Source organism: Electrophorus electricus, chromosome 21 (assembly GCF_041902795.1).
Source record: "Electrophorus electricus isolate QZ-2024a chromosome 21, ASM4190279v1, whole genome shotgun sequence".
NCBI classification, from domain to species: Eukaryota; Metazoa; Chordata; class Actinopteri; order Gymnotiformes; family Gymnotidae; genus Electrophorus; species Electrophorus electricus.
In genome coordinates, this window is record NC_137517.1 from 4,606,870 (window position 1) to 4,625,000 (window position 18,131).

At 38.3% G+C, this 18,131-nt stretch overlaps 4 protein-coding genes across 4 annotated transcripts in view; all 4 read left to right on the forward strand.

The window, feature by feature from the left end:
• The window catches only part of hoxc3a (homeobox C3a), a 65,357-nt gene that overhangs the window by 25,703 nt on the left and 21,523 nt on the right, over nucleotides 1-18,131 (forward strand). The gene's annotated exons all lie outside the window — the stretch shown is intronic.
• hoxc6a (homeobox C6a) lies at nucleotides 1,861-5,370 on the forward strand. Its single transcript, XM_026998797.3, has 2 exons — nucleotides 1,861-4,220; nucleotides 4,836-5,370. The coding sequence occupies exons 1-2, from the start codon at nucleotides 3,821-3,823 to the stop codon at nucleotides 5,141-5,143; spliced, it is 708 nt and encodes a 235-aa protein (XP_026854598.1). The 5' UTR covers nucleotides 1,861-3,820; the 3' UTR covers nucleotides 5,144-5,370.
• On the forward strand, nucleotides 6,449-9,635 carry hoxc5a (homeobox C5a). Its single transcript, XM_026998798.3, has 2 exons — nucleotides 6,449-7,593; nucleotides 8,513-9,635. The coding sequence occupies exons 1-2, from the start codon at nucleotides 7,122-7,124 to the stop codon at nucleotides 8,725-8,727; spliced, it is 687 nt and encodes a 228-aa protein (XP_026854599.1). The 5' UTR covers nucleotides 6,449-7,121; the 3' UTR covers nucleotides 8,728-9,635.
• hoxc4a (homeobox C4a) overlaps nucleotides 17,488-18,131 on the forward strand; it is a 5,637-nt gene continuing 4,993 nt past the window's right edge. Inside the window, exon 1 of the mRNA XM_026998793.3 lies at nucleotides 17,488-18,131. This exon is cut by the window's right edge and continues 3,464 nt beyond it. The gene's annotated coding sequence lies outside the window, so the exon portion shown is untranslated.

Below are 18,131 nucleotides of genomic sequence, written 5' to 3' on the forward strand. Positions count from 1 at the left end.
TGTTTTGGAATATGTAATACAATTATGCTAAAAGTTGGGCCCTAATAAGGTTTTAAACAACTTCGTGAAGCTGACACATTTATAAAATCTGACCAGCATTAAAGTAAACCGTGAGCCAGTCTGGCGTCTACCACCCCAGAGAAGTTGAAACACAGAACATATAATTTACAGTTCGTACGAATGTAAAACAAATTCCAGGCGAACTTTCAATTCCAAACATATCTTTACAAGAACTGCAGGGCTATGCGAGTTCGTCTACGTCTTGTTCATGGCAGTCACAACACGGCCAGAAAACTTCACAAAATAACCTTGTGGTAGTTAAAAACAGTAATGCCGCGTCGGGCTCGTGCGTTGCCCCACACGTTCTATTGCATCTGAGAGCATTGTTCCAGCTGTCAGGTTATTGTTATGGATTTTGTTTTTGCGCAGATCAGTCGACACAGATGACAGCAAATGCTTGGAAGGTTGGGCCTGAAACAGAGAGTTAAAGGATTCGACGTTTGAATTTCCTGTAGTGAGAAATGCATTACACGCTAACGGGCCAATAAAAACACTCAAATGCAGACTTCAAATATGTGCTGAGTAGGCGCTTAGCAAGCGCAGTTTCGCGGATTTTCTCTTCCCTTTTAAAGTCGCGGTTAGTAAGCTTTATTTATCCAGTTTACGTGTAAGATTACTTACAAAGAGAACGTTTTGGTGTATACCGTTGTAGCATTGAATGAGCAGGTTTCATCCAGCCAGTAGAATACTTGCCAAACGGGCTCTCTGTTTATTGCCGCTTCCAACGCTGAAACACAACCATGTGATTTGTCTTAAGGGCCGCAATAAAACCCTAACAACGCTTTCTCCAGAGTCGCATACCAACAGCTTACGGAGTTCGCTTTCGACTACTCTCGGTTAATCCTGGTAGTAGTCGGGTAACAGTAATGTAGTTAAATAAGGTAACAATATTGAATATCTCCATAATGAAAGCCCTTCAGTTCAAAGTGACTGAGAGTCATACTGTTGAACATCAAAGACTCAGAACTTGCTTAGACACGTCATCAGCTTTGATGTTTCATTTTTGGCCTGGCTCGAAGATGAGACACAGGCCAAGCTTATGAGGTAAAATTTAATAATAATGTCACAGAGAAAGAGCGCATATTTATGTGTTTTTATTTTTATATTTGTAATATTTGTTTAGATATTTTATTTAGTGTTGCATGTTGGTTAAGTTTGTACCTTCATATGTAATGTGTTGTATTTTAGTTTGTTTCGGATCGTCTTATAATCTCGAACATTTGCACATAAAATATTTTCACTATCGATTGGCGACTCTTTTTACAACTTTTTTCCTTAATTATAGATATTTTCCCTTTCATTTAAAAAGTAAAAATCTGTAATTTCCAAATCTAAAAATCCTTAAAAATAATGCACATGTATTTGTGCGTAAAGGATATTTCTTTGTGGAAATATGTGATGTTCTCTAAACAGAAGTAACTAATCATAAATAGCATATTGTAAATGTTAATGTAAATGTCATACCAGTAATTTGGCGGTTGTAATGTAATATTTATTCATCATGAACCGTTTGAGCAGCATAGCCTGTAGTGCGCTAGTCATGCCGTAGTTATAATTTTGTATATTAAAACAGTGACTATTATTATTATTATTATTATTATTATTATTATTATTATTATTACTACTACTACTACTACTACTACTACTACTACTACTACTACTACATGTTGTTGCTTCTGAATATCGTTTGGATTTTGGGAGTTAAACTGTAATTGGCCTAACACACAAAAATAGTCATTATTAAATAACATGTTTGTCGTGGTTTAAAAATAATTGTTTTTGGTGTGTTTTAAAGTACATTAGTTATGCTATACAGTTTGAACAAAATACGCAGCTAACCTAATTTAGGTGTACGCAATATGGAAGGCGCAACCTTTTCCTTTTATTAAAGCTTTGCCTTAAACTCGTTAATTTATCTCTGTTCACAGTTACTGTACAAAACCGCGTACTGCTTTTGGTAATGTCATTCATGACTTCAATAACTCGAATTAATAAGTATATTTACATACCTCGCTCCTGTTTAATGGCTTTTACACTGTCATGCCGGGGCTAAACTCTACTGTTCTGTCAATCTAATGTCGCGCGCACCTCTTTCAGGACCACTGTTTTTGGCTTCACACTTTCCGTCATGTGGACCGCATTAAGGTCACTTGGTCGCCACCATTCGCCTATTTCAAAACATCCGTCTTCCAGTTTTGATCGGGACAGATTTTACACATCATTCAAACTGCAAAACTATATTTGCATAAATCAGGAAATATGTTTAACTGTCTAGTCAAATTTCTTTTAAACACTCAATTTGTTCTACGGTTAAACGCGTGACCACAAGTGCCACATTATGGTAATTGAAAAAAGACTTCCGACTGCTCACGAACGCGTCTGAAATGACTCCGAGCTTATTCCACAATCGCCCTGCGCAATGTCTGCGGATAATCATTGAGGAATAGCCAGTATTTTGTCTATAAGATAAGGGACTCGCTGCACAGCCCCCATACGTGCAGACGGTAATTGCTTTAGAGCTGGAAGTCCTCAGTTGGTTTTGTGACTTTTATGGCACCAAAGCGCGTTTGACGCATTCTTTGGTAGGACGTCCCATCCCCCCTTCTTCCTCCTGTCCCTTTAGCAGCGAAATTATCAATATGTTACAAATGGGGAAAGAAAAGGGCACATACGTTCCCCTTCCACAACCAAGAAAGCCCGGAGGAACGAAAAAAACAACAACAACAACAACAAACGTTTAGAAGATATACAGCCTATAAAATATCTGTCCTTTCTTATTTCCTCAAATGAAGTGTGCTGACGGACAACCATAACTGAATAAACGGAATAATGTATTTATTATCAGTTCAAATTTGACGACTTCAAGATAAGCCTGAAAATCAAGACAGCACAAAGGCCCAAATGGACATGCAAAATAGTACCTGCTGTTGCAAAAATGGCGTAATGTGAAAAACATTATGTTGTTGGCCTCCTTCGAACATTTTTTATTTTATCTTATTTTTTATAATGACACAGGCGAGTGCTAATCATGAAATTCGACTTTTAAATGAATATCATAACGATAAAGTAAGAGTAGCTCTGTTGGGAATAACGTATTGTTTTGTTCTGGAATTGTAACGTTTTATCTTACAAATGTTATTCCAAAGAAGACTTTTGGCCCGGGTTATAAACACCGTACATATTAATAACGCACGTAATTCTAATAAATAAATTCTTGCCAAATTTAACATGCATAAAACTTAAAATATCCCCATGGCCACATTCACTTAACATGTTGTTTGTCTCTTTCACTGACGTATAATACTCGTTGAGGCATTGATTATTGTACATTTAGGTCATATTTCCTTTTTTATCGAAGGGAGAGAGAGAGAGATAGAGTGAGAGAGAGAGGGAGAGGGAGAGAGTTTTCCTTAAACATTATCAACTGAAACCACTGGGATATGAAGCTACAAGCTACATATTCCTCCGTAGACAGCGCTCTCAATTGGTGGAAAGTGGTCAGGTGACGTTGTCATATTGTCCTTCCTTGAGCCAAGGCTTGGCTATAACACTTGGTTTGCGCGTCTTAACCGGAGACTAGAAATTAATATTATTGAAATCCTACTGAACTTCATTTGCTAGGGAGTTTGGAAAGCAGGAAGGAGACGTGTGTATGGGAAAGGAACATAAGACACTTAGGCGCACAGAGAGGAAGCGTGAGAGACTGAGAAACGGGAAATAGGGAAAAGGAGAGTGGACGTGAGAGCGATAGGGGAAAAGTATGAATTCGTATTTCGCCAACCCGTCGCTCTCGTGCCATTTATCTGGTAGTCAAGATGTTTTGCCCAACATGCCACTGAACACGACCACATATGATCCGGTCAGACATTTCTCGTCCTACGGCTCCACGGTGACCCAGAACCGGATCTATGCGTCCCCTTTCTATTCACCGCAAGACAACGTTGTGTTCGGGTCAAGTCGGGGACCGTACGAGTACGGATCTAACGTGTTCCTCCAAGACAAGGACGTGCTTCCTAGTTGTAGGCAAAGCAGTATGGGACTCAATGCTCAGAGCCACGTTGCTCAGGATTACAGCCTGGAACAAGCTCGAGGTGGAACGCAAGAACAAAAAGGGAACATACAGATCTACCCGTGGATGCAGCGCATGAACTCGCACAGCGGTGAGTTTATACTTCGGCAATGGGATATACCCTGGTGGAATGATTCGGTTTTACTATATGTCCTAGCAACAGAGCAGCTACATTTTATGGCCCCATAAACCACTACTAAATCGTCTGACTATAAAAGGGCCCTTTTTCCAACGAGGGGAATCCCATTTGGCCAAACCTCCCTCTAACTCAACCACCAAAAGAAATTTCAAAACTTGCGCCTAGTGTTAGAATACACTAACACATTTTAAAAAGTACACTTCTGTGCATTTTAAAAATACGCCCTTCTGTAAATTCGCGTATTAAATTGTTTGCATTTCATTTTATTCTGGTAAGAAAACATCATGACTGAGCAAAACAAAATATTTATTGTGTATATAGTGCCGAGCCGAAAGGTCATCAGTGCAAGCGTGATAAATAATGTATCAATCATGAATTGTTAACAATGTTATGAAAAAGACCAGGCAAACCATATTGCTAACTATAAATCCACACGTATATAATTCCGTAATATTTTTCCCCAAGAGTACAATTACTGTATGCTAGGTGTGAGTGTAATTACTATTACGCTGTCATGTTTGTTGTTTAATCAGCTAATATGCTTTATCCATACTATTTTATAAACAGGAGTTGGGTACGGGTCAGACAGAAGGAGAGGTCGCCAGATTTACTCCCGATACCAAACCCTGGAGCTGGAAAAGGAATTCCACTTCAATCGCTACTTGACCAGACGCAGACGGATTGAGATCGCCAACGCTCTCTGCTTAACAGAGCGCCAAATCAAAATCTGGTTCCAGAACCGACGCATGAAATGGAAAAAGGAAAGCAACCTAACTTCGACTGTAACGGGGACCGGATCGCCGGGTGCTACTCAAGGGGCCGAGAAACGGAGCATTCAGGAGGAGACAGAAGACGTTAAAAAGAAAGACCAATAATCTTTTCTTTTCTTTTTTTTTTTTTAATTCTTAAACGCCTGTTAAACTGCAACGTAACTACCTAAACTCTCAGAAATGCAATTATAACTGCATGGACCGTATATTCTGCTATACCTTTTACAACCTTCTCCTCAAAACCACCCCACACAAATACTCACGTGGAGAGAGAGAGAGAGAGAGAGAGAGAGAGAGAGAGAGAGAGAGAGAGAGAGAGAGAGAGAGAGAGAGAGAGAGAGAGAGATATGATATGCAGCGTTATGCAATTCACTACTCTTTGAATAGAGATTCAGAATGTTTGCCTCTTTTTTTGGCAGTGTGGATTAAATACCATAGATGCTCTTTGTGCGGTAAACAGTCCTAGTATTATCGTGTTTATATAAGCTTGTAGGCAGTTAATCTATGAAACGAACTATACACTAATTTGATCGATACGAACCGCCTTTCTCACTGACGCGGTTTGCAAACGCAGCACCGTCCGCATTCCAAATGTGAAGGAAACGTATCGTGTCGTTTTGTTCCCACTCATCTGTGCAAAAGCACCAGCAGTGACGGGACGAACCGTACTACCTAAATTCTTATTTTGTGTGCATTTCATCTGTCTGTATCCCGTCAGTGCATTGATGTGCAAACGCCGCTGTGCGGACTATTTACTGTTCAGTACATTTAATAACGGTTCACCATACTCTTATATCCATGCTTATAAAGTTGTCTTAAAGTGAGTAAACGCAGCTATGAAAAAACAGACATACATTGGTTCGCAATTCTAGTTCTATTGTTTTGTCAAAAATGTGTTTATTTAATAAAATACTTTAAAGACAAAAAAAAAAAGTTTTGCCTGGTTTATTATAACCTCAAATCCATTTCATCATCCACTAGCGAAACGGCATTTTCAGTATATAAATTATATGACTTTTCCGAATGTAAAAACATCTCTTATTCCTAGTAGAAGTGTGACAGTAAAGGCGTTTACATGACCGAGCTATGTGTATACGTAAAGGTTTTTTGCAGGAGAGAAAATGGAAATAATTTCAGGACAGGTTTAATCCCAGAAATACAAGAAATACAAGTGTGAGCTTCATGTGCCTCAATAACGTTCTGCCACCGTGTAAGACCCACCGAGCTGTGTGAGTTTATATAGAAGCAGTCACAAATACACCCCATGAATATATATATATATATATATATATATATATATATATATATATATATATATATATATATATATATATATATATATATATATATATATATTTGTTGTTTTGTTTGTTGTTGTTTTTGTAAAAACAAACACAGACAATACCGACAATGACATTCGATAGATCAAACAACTAACATTTTTGGGACGGTAGTGCTTGCCCTTGGGACGGTGTAGGCTATCTTTTAGAACTTCAAAATACCACCATTCATCCTTAACAGTAATTTGAGAAAATATATACATCTCAGTTGAGAACGCTCAGTAACAGCATTTACAATCAAAAGTATGTCCTAGCCTATGTTACAATAATAATATGGGAAGCAACACTCCGTATGTGTCTGTGTGTGTCAGCTTTGCCCAATATCAGACACCAGATGACGCTCTTGTCTAACTGTCTTGCCCCTTTTTGCCCAGACCCCTAGATGGTCTCCACGCCACAAAGTTATCGGACACGTTCCCCTATCCATCAATAACCTCCCGGGGATCAAGCCAATTTATGACTGGCCAACGTTTGCACGTGATTCTATTTAAACATCCCATATTTGGGCATTACACGTTGCATCATGAAAAAAAGCAAATGATATCCCCCCACCTATAAATCCTCCTCTTTTTTAGGACAAACCCCCCTCAACTTCCCAAAGAGACAAATCAAAACCAATAAACAATATAAGCCACAACAACAAACAGTCTATGTATGCTTTATGTTCATTTAAATTCTGATGTGACTACGTGTTTCTAGTCGAGTCCTCTTGGGTCTGTAGGCTATTTTGTTTAGGAAGTAGAATGAGCTCGTACGTAGGAAATCCTTTTTGTAAGCAATCGCACGACGCATCCTCCTTTGCCGCCCACACTTTTGGCAACTATGAGTTCCATCAGTCCAATTATGCGTACGGAGGTCTTGATCTCAGTGGAGCCTTGGCTTCTGAAGTCTCTTCCAACTCCCCGAAACGGGTGGCGATGAACACACACGACCGTGCCAGGATCACCGCGCCACCACATCGACAGTCCTGCGCAGCAGTGGGCTCGCCGAGTCCTGTTAGCACGCGCGGTTACAACCTGCTCAGTCACGGACTGTTGAGCCAAAAAGCCGAGGACATTATGGAAGTTACGGAGAAACCCAGCGGCAAGAGCCAGACTGGTGATATGAAGCTGGAGACCACTCCAACGATTAAACAGCAAACTATCACGACCGAGCCTCAGACCCAGTCGCAACCGCAGATATATCCGTGGATGACCAAGCTCCACATTAGCCACGGTAAAGATATATTTAATGTCTTTTTAAGAGGAGCGCAAAACTGTACGTCTCTCATTCTCGTCATTACATCTTCTTCCTATCCCTATTTCGTCCCTCCATACATTTCCTCCTGAGTTTTATAGGCCAAAAGCAGGAAATAATAAAACTACCGGTCGTAAATTTTATGACAAAGGCATCCATTGCTCGTAAACCTGCCCAGTTACTATGAAAAGATGATCTGCGGCAGAATTTACTGAGATGTAATTGTATAGTAGAAACAAACGTATAGGAAAGCGACAAATGCCGATTAAAATCTTACTAAAGGGTAAACTTTTTCCTGCAAATGAGTTGGGTGTTGCATTCAAATAAATGATAAGAAGCCATGTTTCCGGCACTGAAAATTAAGAAGTGGACACGTCACTTGTTCATCCACAAAGTCCAGATTTTCAGCTCTAAGATTTTTTGTTTCAAAAGTGATATTTACGCTCTGCATTGCCTACCAAACAGCAGCTGTAAACTCTTGTGACTTGGAGTGCATGTAGTGCATGTAAGCCCAGGCAGAAGCAGAAGACACCTCGACCGGGCTATAGGCTACTAAAAGTGGTCTTCCAAAAAGGCTTTAGACTGCCACGACAGTCAATTGTTTGAGTAGAGAAATCTGTGTAATTGTTCGAGTCTTGACTTCAGTTCCATCAGGTTCCACCACAATCTTATTAAGTCCATCGAACGTTTCTAACTGCACGTGGAGTCCCATCCGTTCCATACGAGTGTATGTGATATTTTCACAATTATCATTATCATTTTCATCGCGGTTAGATGCATTTACTTGGACGATGTGGGGACCTCGCCCTGACATTGATGCAAGTATGCATGTGAGACAACGTCGCTGATATTTGACCTCTTCGTGGATGTAACCTATATCTTTCTGATGCCACCCCAGAATCTGACGGTAAAAGATCGCGAACCAGTTACACCCGCTACCAGACTCTGGAGTTGGAGAAAGAGTTCCATTTCAACCGATACCTCACTCGTCGCAGGCGAATCGAGATTGCCAATAACCTCTGCCTAAACGAGAGGCAAATTAAAATTTGGTTCCAGAACCGGCGCATGAAGTGGAAAAAGGACTCAAAGTTGAAAGTTAAGGGTGCACTCTAAGAATGAAGATATAGTAGTATGGTGTTGCAATGTGCACAGGGGACGGAAAATACAATGTACCTTTATAACAGTATTGTAAATGTTTCAAACTTAATTTTAAACTGTTTAAAACAGATCATTATTCCTGCCATGTGTTTGTACAATGTCGTGCTGTAACGTAAATTTCCCCACAATTTTTCAGATGATAACAGACTGAAAACGGGGAGGAGCTTATTTGGGTCACACCCAAGTAGAATGGACTCCGACTTATTTTACAATATAAGTTTTAAAAGGTTGGTTGTGGAAAGGCTATTATATTGGTTTAAGATATAGTTTATGATTGTCAGGGAAAAAATATTTGTTTGCTATAAATATTTGTAAATATGTGTTTTGAGCTCTGAATATTAATTTGCCTTCTGTATTTTCCTTTTTAAAGTCTGATGGAATGTCTGTTTGTATATTGTAATCTTTGACGTAACCGCATCAACGAGCACAGTAAAGATCAACTGCACGCGAATAGTATAGCACCTATGTTCTCACATTTTTCATTGTATGCTGCAATAACGCGCTAAGCATTTGTACTTTAATTTAAATTTTGTTTAAACAGAAGACTTTGATTACTTTACTTTTTTCAGAGTACAATACACTACCTGTAAAGTAAGCGTGTTGGGCCCATACTTGTATTAGCAACAACACAAGCAAGTCTACTGCTAGATAAATAGAATTTTTAGCCTAAGTTTGACACCTGTTCCCTTTAATTATTAATCCACTATTGTGAGACTTTGTCAGTCCATGCAACTTCCTATTTATTAGGGGTCAAAGACTTAATTCGTGCGTACTAAATCTGGTTTTAAAACTATGTGTAGAAACTAAGCAATGTGTTGAGACCTCGCAATTAAATAAACCTACGACTGAATTGACCCTCCAAACATTACTCTTTCCTTTTAATTACTTAAACCGACTTAAATCTACACAACCAGAAATACTACACAATAAAAATGCAAAACAATTTTCTGCTATTTTTTTTTTTTTTAAATCCCTGGTGTCTCAAACAAATATCTCACCTTTTCGAGTAAAAAGTCATTGGTAACTGTTCGTATGGTTTGAGTGTAATTACTCTTTAAGACTTACGCGTTAATGCAATATTGGATTTCAAACATATTTCTGATCTAATCAGAGGCTTGTAAAAGGATACAAAAAGGTTTAACTGACTATATGATAGGCAAACTATTTCGTTAGTTATATATGAAGAGATGCTGAATGTACTGGAGGACCAGCTGCTCATAGACGAAATAATGAACCACGGTGGGGTTTTCCTTGGTCATATCCCTCAGGCCAGTTATTTACAGTAGCCCTCAGACAGAGGAGCATAAAACTTTATGACCCCAATAAAGTTTTACTGCGTTTCCTCACACCTCTCAAACACTGACAACTGTTTCCTTTTCAACAGGCCAGCGGAAGTTTACACAAACGTTTCAAAGAGCCGCTCTGTGAATGCATCAAGTAGACATAGCAACCAGATTTACATTTTTTAAAAAGTCGTTGAATGTTCAATATATTGCGTCTCACATGATAAATAATAAAGAAAAAGGAAAACAATTTCAAGTCTGAGTTTTCGTATATTTAGCAGATGCTCCCAAATGTAATAATCTTTTACTCTTTCACTTCGCTTGCCATTCATGTCTTCACTATATTGAATTAACTGATTTTTGTGACTATCTTGTCCTTTAGATGAACTTTTTCATTACGGATTAGGCCCTTGTATGCCTGTCACCCAAGGCTGAGAGAACGATAGACACTGTTTTTCCCTTTTAAGTTGATTTAACTGACTGAACAAAGAAATTAAGTTTCGTTTTGCTATCTGCCATCTGACTAATTTGCAAAATTTTAATAATTGTTTTTCTTGAGTTTAGTGACCCTTAAAAATAAACAAACCTACATTTGACCATCAAAACAAATATTTGCAGCAAACGTACAGGCTTTCTTGCTTGGCTTACTCACCTACCCTGGAGTTTCACAGAATTTCCGTGCCACTTTGAATTTCAGCACTCGCTGTCTTGACCATTACGTACACTTTCGGTGTAACTGTGGCCACTAAGTTGCTTTTTAAAGTAAGCCGTCTTTTTAGCTTTCTTGCCACGTATTTTGAAGTTTTGAGGGTTATTTATGCCAATTGCCTTAAGCGGGACCAGCGAGTGGTTCAGGGAGAGCACGTGGGGTCATTAGAGTGGGTTTTATGGCCTGGAAGACCTGACAAACCCTCAATATATTTACATCATATATAATCTTAACTGTCCGGAATCGCAGCTGTTGGCTTGCCTTATCTCTGAGAGAACGGCTTTAAGGCGTTTAGTGTGGCTTTCTCGCGTCGGCGTCTGTAGTCTGGTAAAGTTCGACTCTTACAGAAATGGATCCCAGGCGGTCGCAGTAAGTTAATAATCTCGCTTCTCTCGTTCTAAATTAAATATGTACTTTCCTTTGCAACACTCTCGGGAATTAATCAATGCTGTAATCCAATAGTTCTTTGAGGAATTGCTTCAAAGGGTGCGTAACGTTGTATTCTTCAGTTTAAATGTTGTCTTTGCGTAGACAGCAGTGGAGCAGAGGCCAGTGTGGAAAGTGCTGAAGTGATTAAGAATTAGAGAGCTTTGTGGACAACGACATTTTTTTATGGACTGTAACTAATTTTTAGCATGATTTAGTCTGTTTGCTTTTAAAAATCAATGAGTCTCCTAAAAAAGATAGATTGGGTGCATACGTGAAAAGATATTGTCTCCAGTTTTGCCCGTTTTCAATAGGCTATGCTATTGTTCTGTATTAGCATGCTGTGTGTCTGTGTGTGTGTGTGTACTATTCTGTTATTGTGAAATGATTATGCTAAGTCATAGGCTCGGCTTGTCGTGGTGAAATTGGTGTTGGGAGGCTGAGAGTATTTAAGTGATCTTGTATTGGGTTGCAGATGAGAGGCCAAATCCCAGCACATATATCTTGCAATGAGACATTATGGGGGGGGGTCACGTACAGGGCAGCGCTGCAGTAGTGTGCAAAGGGGTCACGTACAGGGCAGGGGGCACAACAATGCACAGCAACATGCTCAAGCAAACCGCACCGGAGCCTGATCCCAACTCTTCACATTTGCATGTATAACATCCACATGTATAGAATGTTTAGCATTTAAATATGTTCATCACCTTCGCCAAGCTGGTTATTCTAAAGAAAAAAAAAAGTGGACATTGTTTTTTATTTTTGGGTGCCAGATATTTGGTGGGTTTTCACTTGACAGACGAGGCCCTACTTGACCATTAGAATCAGGGTTTGAAAGGTTTAAGCCATAGCTTTCTTTATGGTGTTATATTTGGACTGAGACACTGTGGCCTTTTCTTCCTTCTGACACGTTCTCTTTAACGCTGGTTTTGCTGGAGTCTGCCAGAGACTCTGCGCGCCATTGCTTCTTCTGTACACCACTGACTTTATATCTTATTGCGTTCTGCATGGCTTACATATGGGGCATGTTATGAAGAAATTGGATAAGTGTAACAATGCAACATTTTTGGAAATGAGCTGATGTTTCTGTTTCATGTCCCAGCCTGGAGTGAAGGGTAATGTAGCTCAGATGTCATCTAATTGCGTTTTGGTTGGTGAAATGATCTTTGGATAAACCATTTTTCATTCCTCAATATTCAATTCAAATCCCAATATATTCTCAAATGTTAGCAACATTGCATATATATATATATATATATATATATATATATATATATATATATATATATATATATATATATACATTTAAATTTAAGATTAGGAATGTAAAATCCTTCACACATCAAACATCTCTGACCTTTTAAATGCATGTGGTCTGATTGAGCTCATGCATGCGGAATTAATCCCTTCAATCCCTTCACTGTAGAGGAGATGAAAAAGACCGTGTTTCCCAGTTGTGATCCTACAGTATTTTTGCATTGCACATATTTAAAGCCTTTCCTATTTTAACACGTGTATTTTAATCACAGCAAGGTGTTGTTAATTAGCTAAAGTGTTCAATCCAATGCATTGGGGAAAACAATAAAATCTGCAGTGCAGGCACCAAGAACTGGGAAACACCAGATTTGAGTTTAGAGAATTCCTTGGCACAGTAGCAAAACTGCAAAGCAAAAGTTTTCTCTCTGCCACCAAAAGGACTTTGAGCAAAGAACAAGTCAAAGCAGTTATTTGAGCCTTATTGTATGTTTGTCTGTCTGTTTGTTTGTTTGTTCAATGGGTTTAAATATGTGGAGATACAGAACAATATTAAAAGAACCTCATGCACATGTTGATTAAACACAAAGACAGTATGCTTAACCTTTTAATGTGAGATCAGAGCTATATTAACATTGTTAATGTGGGGCTAAATTTAGATCAGTGTGTGTGTGTGTGTGTTGAGGATTTGGACTTTTTAATTAAAGGTAATTGAATGGTCTTACTCATCATTACTAGTTACAGTTATGACTTTCAAGGGTTAAAATAATTGAAAAAAGGTCCCAAATGCTTTGCAGGGTTCCATGCTGGTGACTGTTCAGAGTGGTGTTGGATGGGGTGTTTAGAGTGGTGTTGGATTGGGGTGTTTAGTGTTGGATTGGGGTGTTTAGTGTTGGATGGGATGTTTAGAGTGGTGTTGGATGGGGTGTTTAGAGTGGTGTTGGATGGAGCGCCAAAGTGCTGAATTGTAGCCTATGAAGCTTTTAAACACTAGGACCTAGCAATAGTAGAGAGTGTTCAGAGAGTGATTATCTTAGATTTGTGCTCTATAATAATTAAACATTATATAAACATAATAATGCCTTTTGATGCTATATTACAACATTATTTCATTAATACACACAATGATGATTCACAAGTGTATTCTTCTTCTTCTTCTTCTTCTTCTTGTTATTATTATTATTATTATTATTATTATTATTATTATTATTATTAATAATAATAATATTATTATTATTATTATTAATAATAATAATAATATTAGAAGATCACTACTGCAGCTAATACATTATGTCTGTGCGTCCGTAGTATATTTCCATTTAATATATGCTATTTTATCATTTGTTCTGTCTATGCTAAAACTGCAAAATAACAGACCAAGTTAATTTGGTGTACATGTGAACATCTTAAGTAGCTTTAGCTGTAAGATCTCAGACTGCCATGCTCAGTTTCTACATTAAATCAATGATCAACTTTTTATCTCAGTGTATAGCCACTATGCAGAAATGCAGGCAGATAATTCTGCTTAATTTTTATATTTCTTAATCCTTCAAGATCAGGATTACTTATTTCTTTTGCATAGTGTTGTGTATTTATGGAAATTAAGCAAGGCCTCAAGAGTGTGCAGAACTGAAGCAAGACATTTCTATTGTTCTGGTTGTAAATACCAGTGAGCTGTAAACACCATGGCCAGATTTCCTACAGGGCAGTGTGACAGAGAAACATTGCATAATGGGAGGAGTTCTGCCTTCGAGGTACGACGTGAAAGAACAGGCAAGTCCCCTTGTCAGACAAGTTATCAAAGTTGCCTTAAGTTTGTTTGTTTGTTTTGGTTTTGTTTTTCCTTTGAGCTAATAGTTAGTTTGTTTCTCTAAAGAAAAAAAAAGGTTTTATTGTAATAATTTAATACAATAGTATAATGATTTACAGGACAGTGTGTGTATGTGTAGTCCAAGTAAATGGCAGCTTGTTTGTTTGTTTGCTTTTTAAAATTTGGGGGTACTTAAGTTTATAGTTGTATATATCAAGCCTAATACGCTGCACAATGTCAAACAAGCAGCAGATGAAATTTTACTGTTTAACAAACATCTGCCTTTTGGGATACTTTTGGGATGTAGTTAGGCAGTCTACTCTTTCCAGCTGTGCAGCAAAGGTTTACAATAAGGCCCACTCAAGATGCAAGAACTTCAATCTAGGTGTGGCACATTCACCCATAGAAGGCCGCAGTTAAATAGTTTTGCAACTGTATTACACAGGACACAAATGAAAGATTTTACTCTGTTAGCTTTGATGAGAGAGTCTCTATATCAGTTCATGCCCATCAACCCCAGAGGGACATTAAAGGGCAGAATGGAGGTGAAAATGATAAACCAAACTACCTGAAGGTCACTGCATGGAGCGTCGACTGACCTCAAGCAGGCTAGAGGTTCCGATTGAGCACCATCTAATTATTACAGTAGCAGATGCTGTCCTTCCTCGTCAAAACGCCGTTTGTTTAGAAACTACCCAGAAAGTGACCTTTAGCGATGCTGGTGTGGTGGCCAAAGAGTCAGCACGGGGCCTGTGTTTCGCTTGTCAGCACAAAGCTCGGTCACGCTGCCACCGCTTCACGGGCATGTGGGCCGCACAACAGCTGACCATTAGTGCGGCCTCTGTGCAAACAGGACTTCGCGCACTTCTCCCATATCCTCTAAAGCAAACCTCTACTCTCTCCATGGAAACCCAGCTCTGCTCTGTGTTTCCCAGGTACGACAGTTCATCAGATGGACGTGGCGTACAGAGCCAGGCACGCTAAGCCAAGAAAGAATTATATAAAGGCAATTATATACATGCTAAAACTGAAAATCTGGAAGCAGATTCTTCCTATCTGTGTTCTGGATTAGAATCACTCACACTGAATCTATTGCACTGTGCTAGAGCTTGTGTGATGAGTGCATTGTCTTTCACGTCAATACTCGACTTATTTTATTGTGATAAACTCATTTAAATACTTGCACTCATTATGATACAACACACAATTTGAATCTTAACTTAATCTCGATTTTATTCATAGTGTTTAGTAAAGAGAAGTAATTTCAGCATGGTCTTCAGTTATTAAAAGTTAATGAAGTAATTTCATGGCAAGTGCTTTTCAGAATGACTACATTATCAGGTTCTCCATAGGAATATTTGCAGTAAATGTATAACGAGGACCGCACTGGGTTAGATCACTAACTTTACATAAGAAGCAGGTTGCTGAATTAGATCACAAGTATCGGCATGACAACAGAATCTGATTGATTCTGATTAAACTATAGAATACCTATTTGAAAAAGCCGTTTCATAAAATGCCTCCTCCACATGCATTACAATATTTTTACATGCAGGCATTGTAACTCTGAATAAAATATGAAAAACACCAACAGCCAATAGGGGGTGCTGTTTTATATCCCTCTGTGGTTTTTTCACCTGCATTCAGGGTCAGCTTGCTGTCCTCCTTTTCTGGTTTTCAGGAGACATAACCTCTTATTGCACTGCCATGGTTACGATAACTTCGCACAACACCACTCAAGGTGAGTGCCGGCCCATCCAGGGCATTTTGACAAGGCGTGCAGAGAGGAGAGTAGAAAAGGGTTCCAATGTTCAATCAAACACCCAGAACTGCCCACAGTCTGGTCATGAGCCAGTTCCTTTTTGGACAGGAGTGTGCAGGTTCCAGCAAGCCACTGGCAAATCACATAGCTTGCTAATGTTTTGTCAGTCTAACTGCAACACACACTTGCTTCATTTAATACATGAAACAATTGTTTATGATGGATAGCAGTTGTTCAACTAAATAATTTTAGAATGCATCATTTTTCATCATTATTTTAAGGGATACTCTCCTAGTGTGGCAGGTCCCCCCAAAATCATAGTGTGAACTCAGTCATAGGCACAGATGCAGCACTAAATGTATTTGGCTCAAGACTTTTATAGACTGTTATAAACTAATATCTAGCAAGAGGAATTTGGTGCGTAAACTGTTAGCATGTAACTTGTGGCATATTAACCTGTTAATGTATTTTACTTCTTTATTTTTTTTTAAATCATGGACTTGTTGCTTATATGCTTTTTAAAGAAATGTTCTTGTTGTTTATACGTGATCTAAAAGCTCTGATAATCCAGGCATACCATGAAACTGAATCAGTTTTTTGTTTTTTTTTTGCTATAGAACATAAGTGGTAGATTTGCATATTGCCTGAAAGCGTTGGATCACTATTTTAGTTCTTCGCACTGCAGGAAATAAATAGATTAATCAAGGAAATCATTCTGAAAATAACCTGAGCTAAATGCACAGCATTGTCCTAGTTAAGAGGACCGTGCCTTAGGACAGTTCACTGTAGTCACCCTCAGAAACAAAGGAGAGAGAGGGGAGAGAAAGAGAGAGAGAAGGAGAGAAAGAGAGAATAAAGAGCTAGAAATACGGGGAAAGAAAAAGCTTATTCTTAGCTTATTCGTGCTGTTTATCACTGCTGAATTGCTGAGAAACTTTTATAAATTATTGGTTTGTGTTATGGTTTGTGTCTTGAACAGTGGTTATGAATTTTTTTTTAATATTTAACAAAGTAAAGGTATTATTTTCCTTTTAAAAGTGGTTTCATTCTCTCTCACTGTCTCTCTCTCTCTCTCTCTCTCTCTCTCTGTCTGTCAGTCTCTCTCTTTATAGCAGATAAGAAAAAGAGAAAGATGAAACCAAGCACGGAGGACATATGGCATGGCTGTACCCGTAAGTCCTCCTTCTTCTGTCCTTAGCCGGCAGAAGCTACCTGTCCCTACTTGTGTCGTTCTAGAGCTAACGCAGAGGGCAGTGTTCCCTGAAAAAGGCAGGCAAGGCCGCTGTAAGACACATCACTGTCTGTTAATATTTATTAAATGCTGTGAATGTTAATGTTGGAACTGTCTCTTCACGTCAAGCCGTGAGCTATCCATAAAGGTAACACTGCGCTTTTAACCCCCCCCCCCCCCCCCCCAAAAAAAATGTAAAAAATAAAACGGCAGTTATATTAAATCGGTTATATTCACGTCCATTCCTTTAATATTAGAGCGACCGGAAAATGAGTTGATTTATAATTTGCCTTATAAAACATTATTCGACTTTTTAAACAGTCAAACTAATTCAAGAGAAAAGAAAAGATTGCTTTGGTAATTACAGGAGGATGCTAAAAACAAATCAATGTTAAATCAACATGTTAAATTACTAAACTTATTCATTTAAAATCAATGCTTGTCAATAAATTCCCTTCATATATAACGTCTAAATAATTATAGGCAACAAAACTACTCTTCATTTGTATTCATTATTTAAAATACGGAATTACTTTTCCATTTGCTGACAACATCAAACGAACATCACTGTGACAAAATTAGTTTATAGTATTCGAAAGTGTGTATAATAGCTATATGCTACATCAAGAGATTGTTTAGCGCTATGGCCTCTACGTTTAGTGCTAAAATGCTAAACCACAAAGTAGTTACCTGTCAGAAATCAAGACACTGAAAGTAATTAATACTTCCTGGACATTTCCTGTAAAGTATTCTTAATACTTTGCCTGTAGTATTAAGAATAATCTTGCAATTAATAAATAAATATAAATATGTGCTGCATACCTTACTGCAGTATGCAGTTGAATAACATTATAGGCACTGTTTCATTTCCATAAAAATGCAAC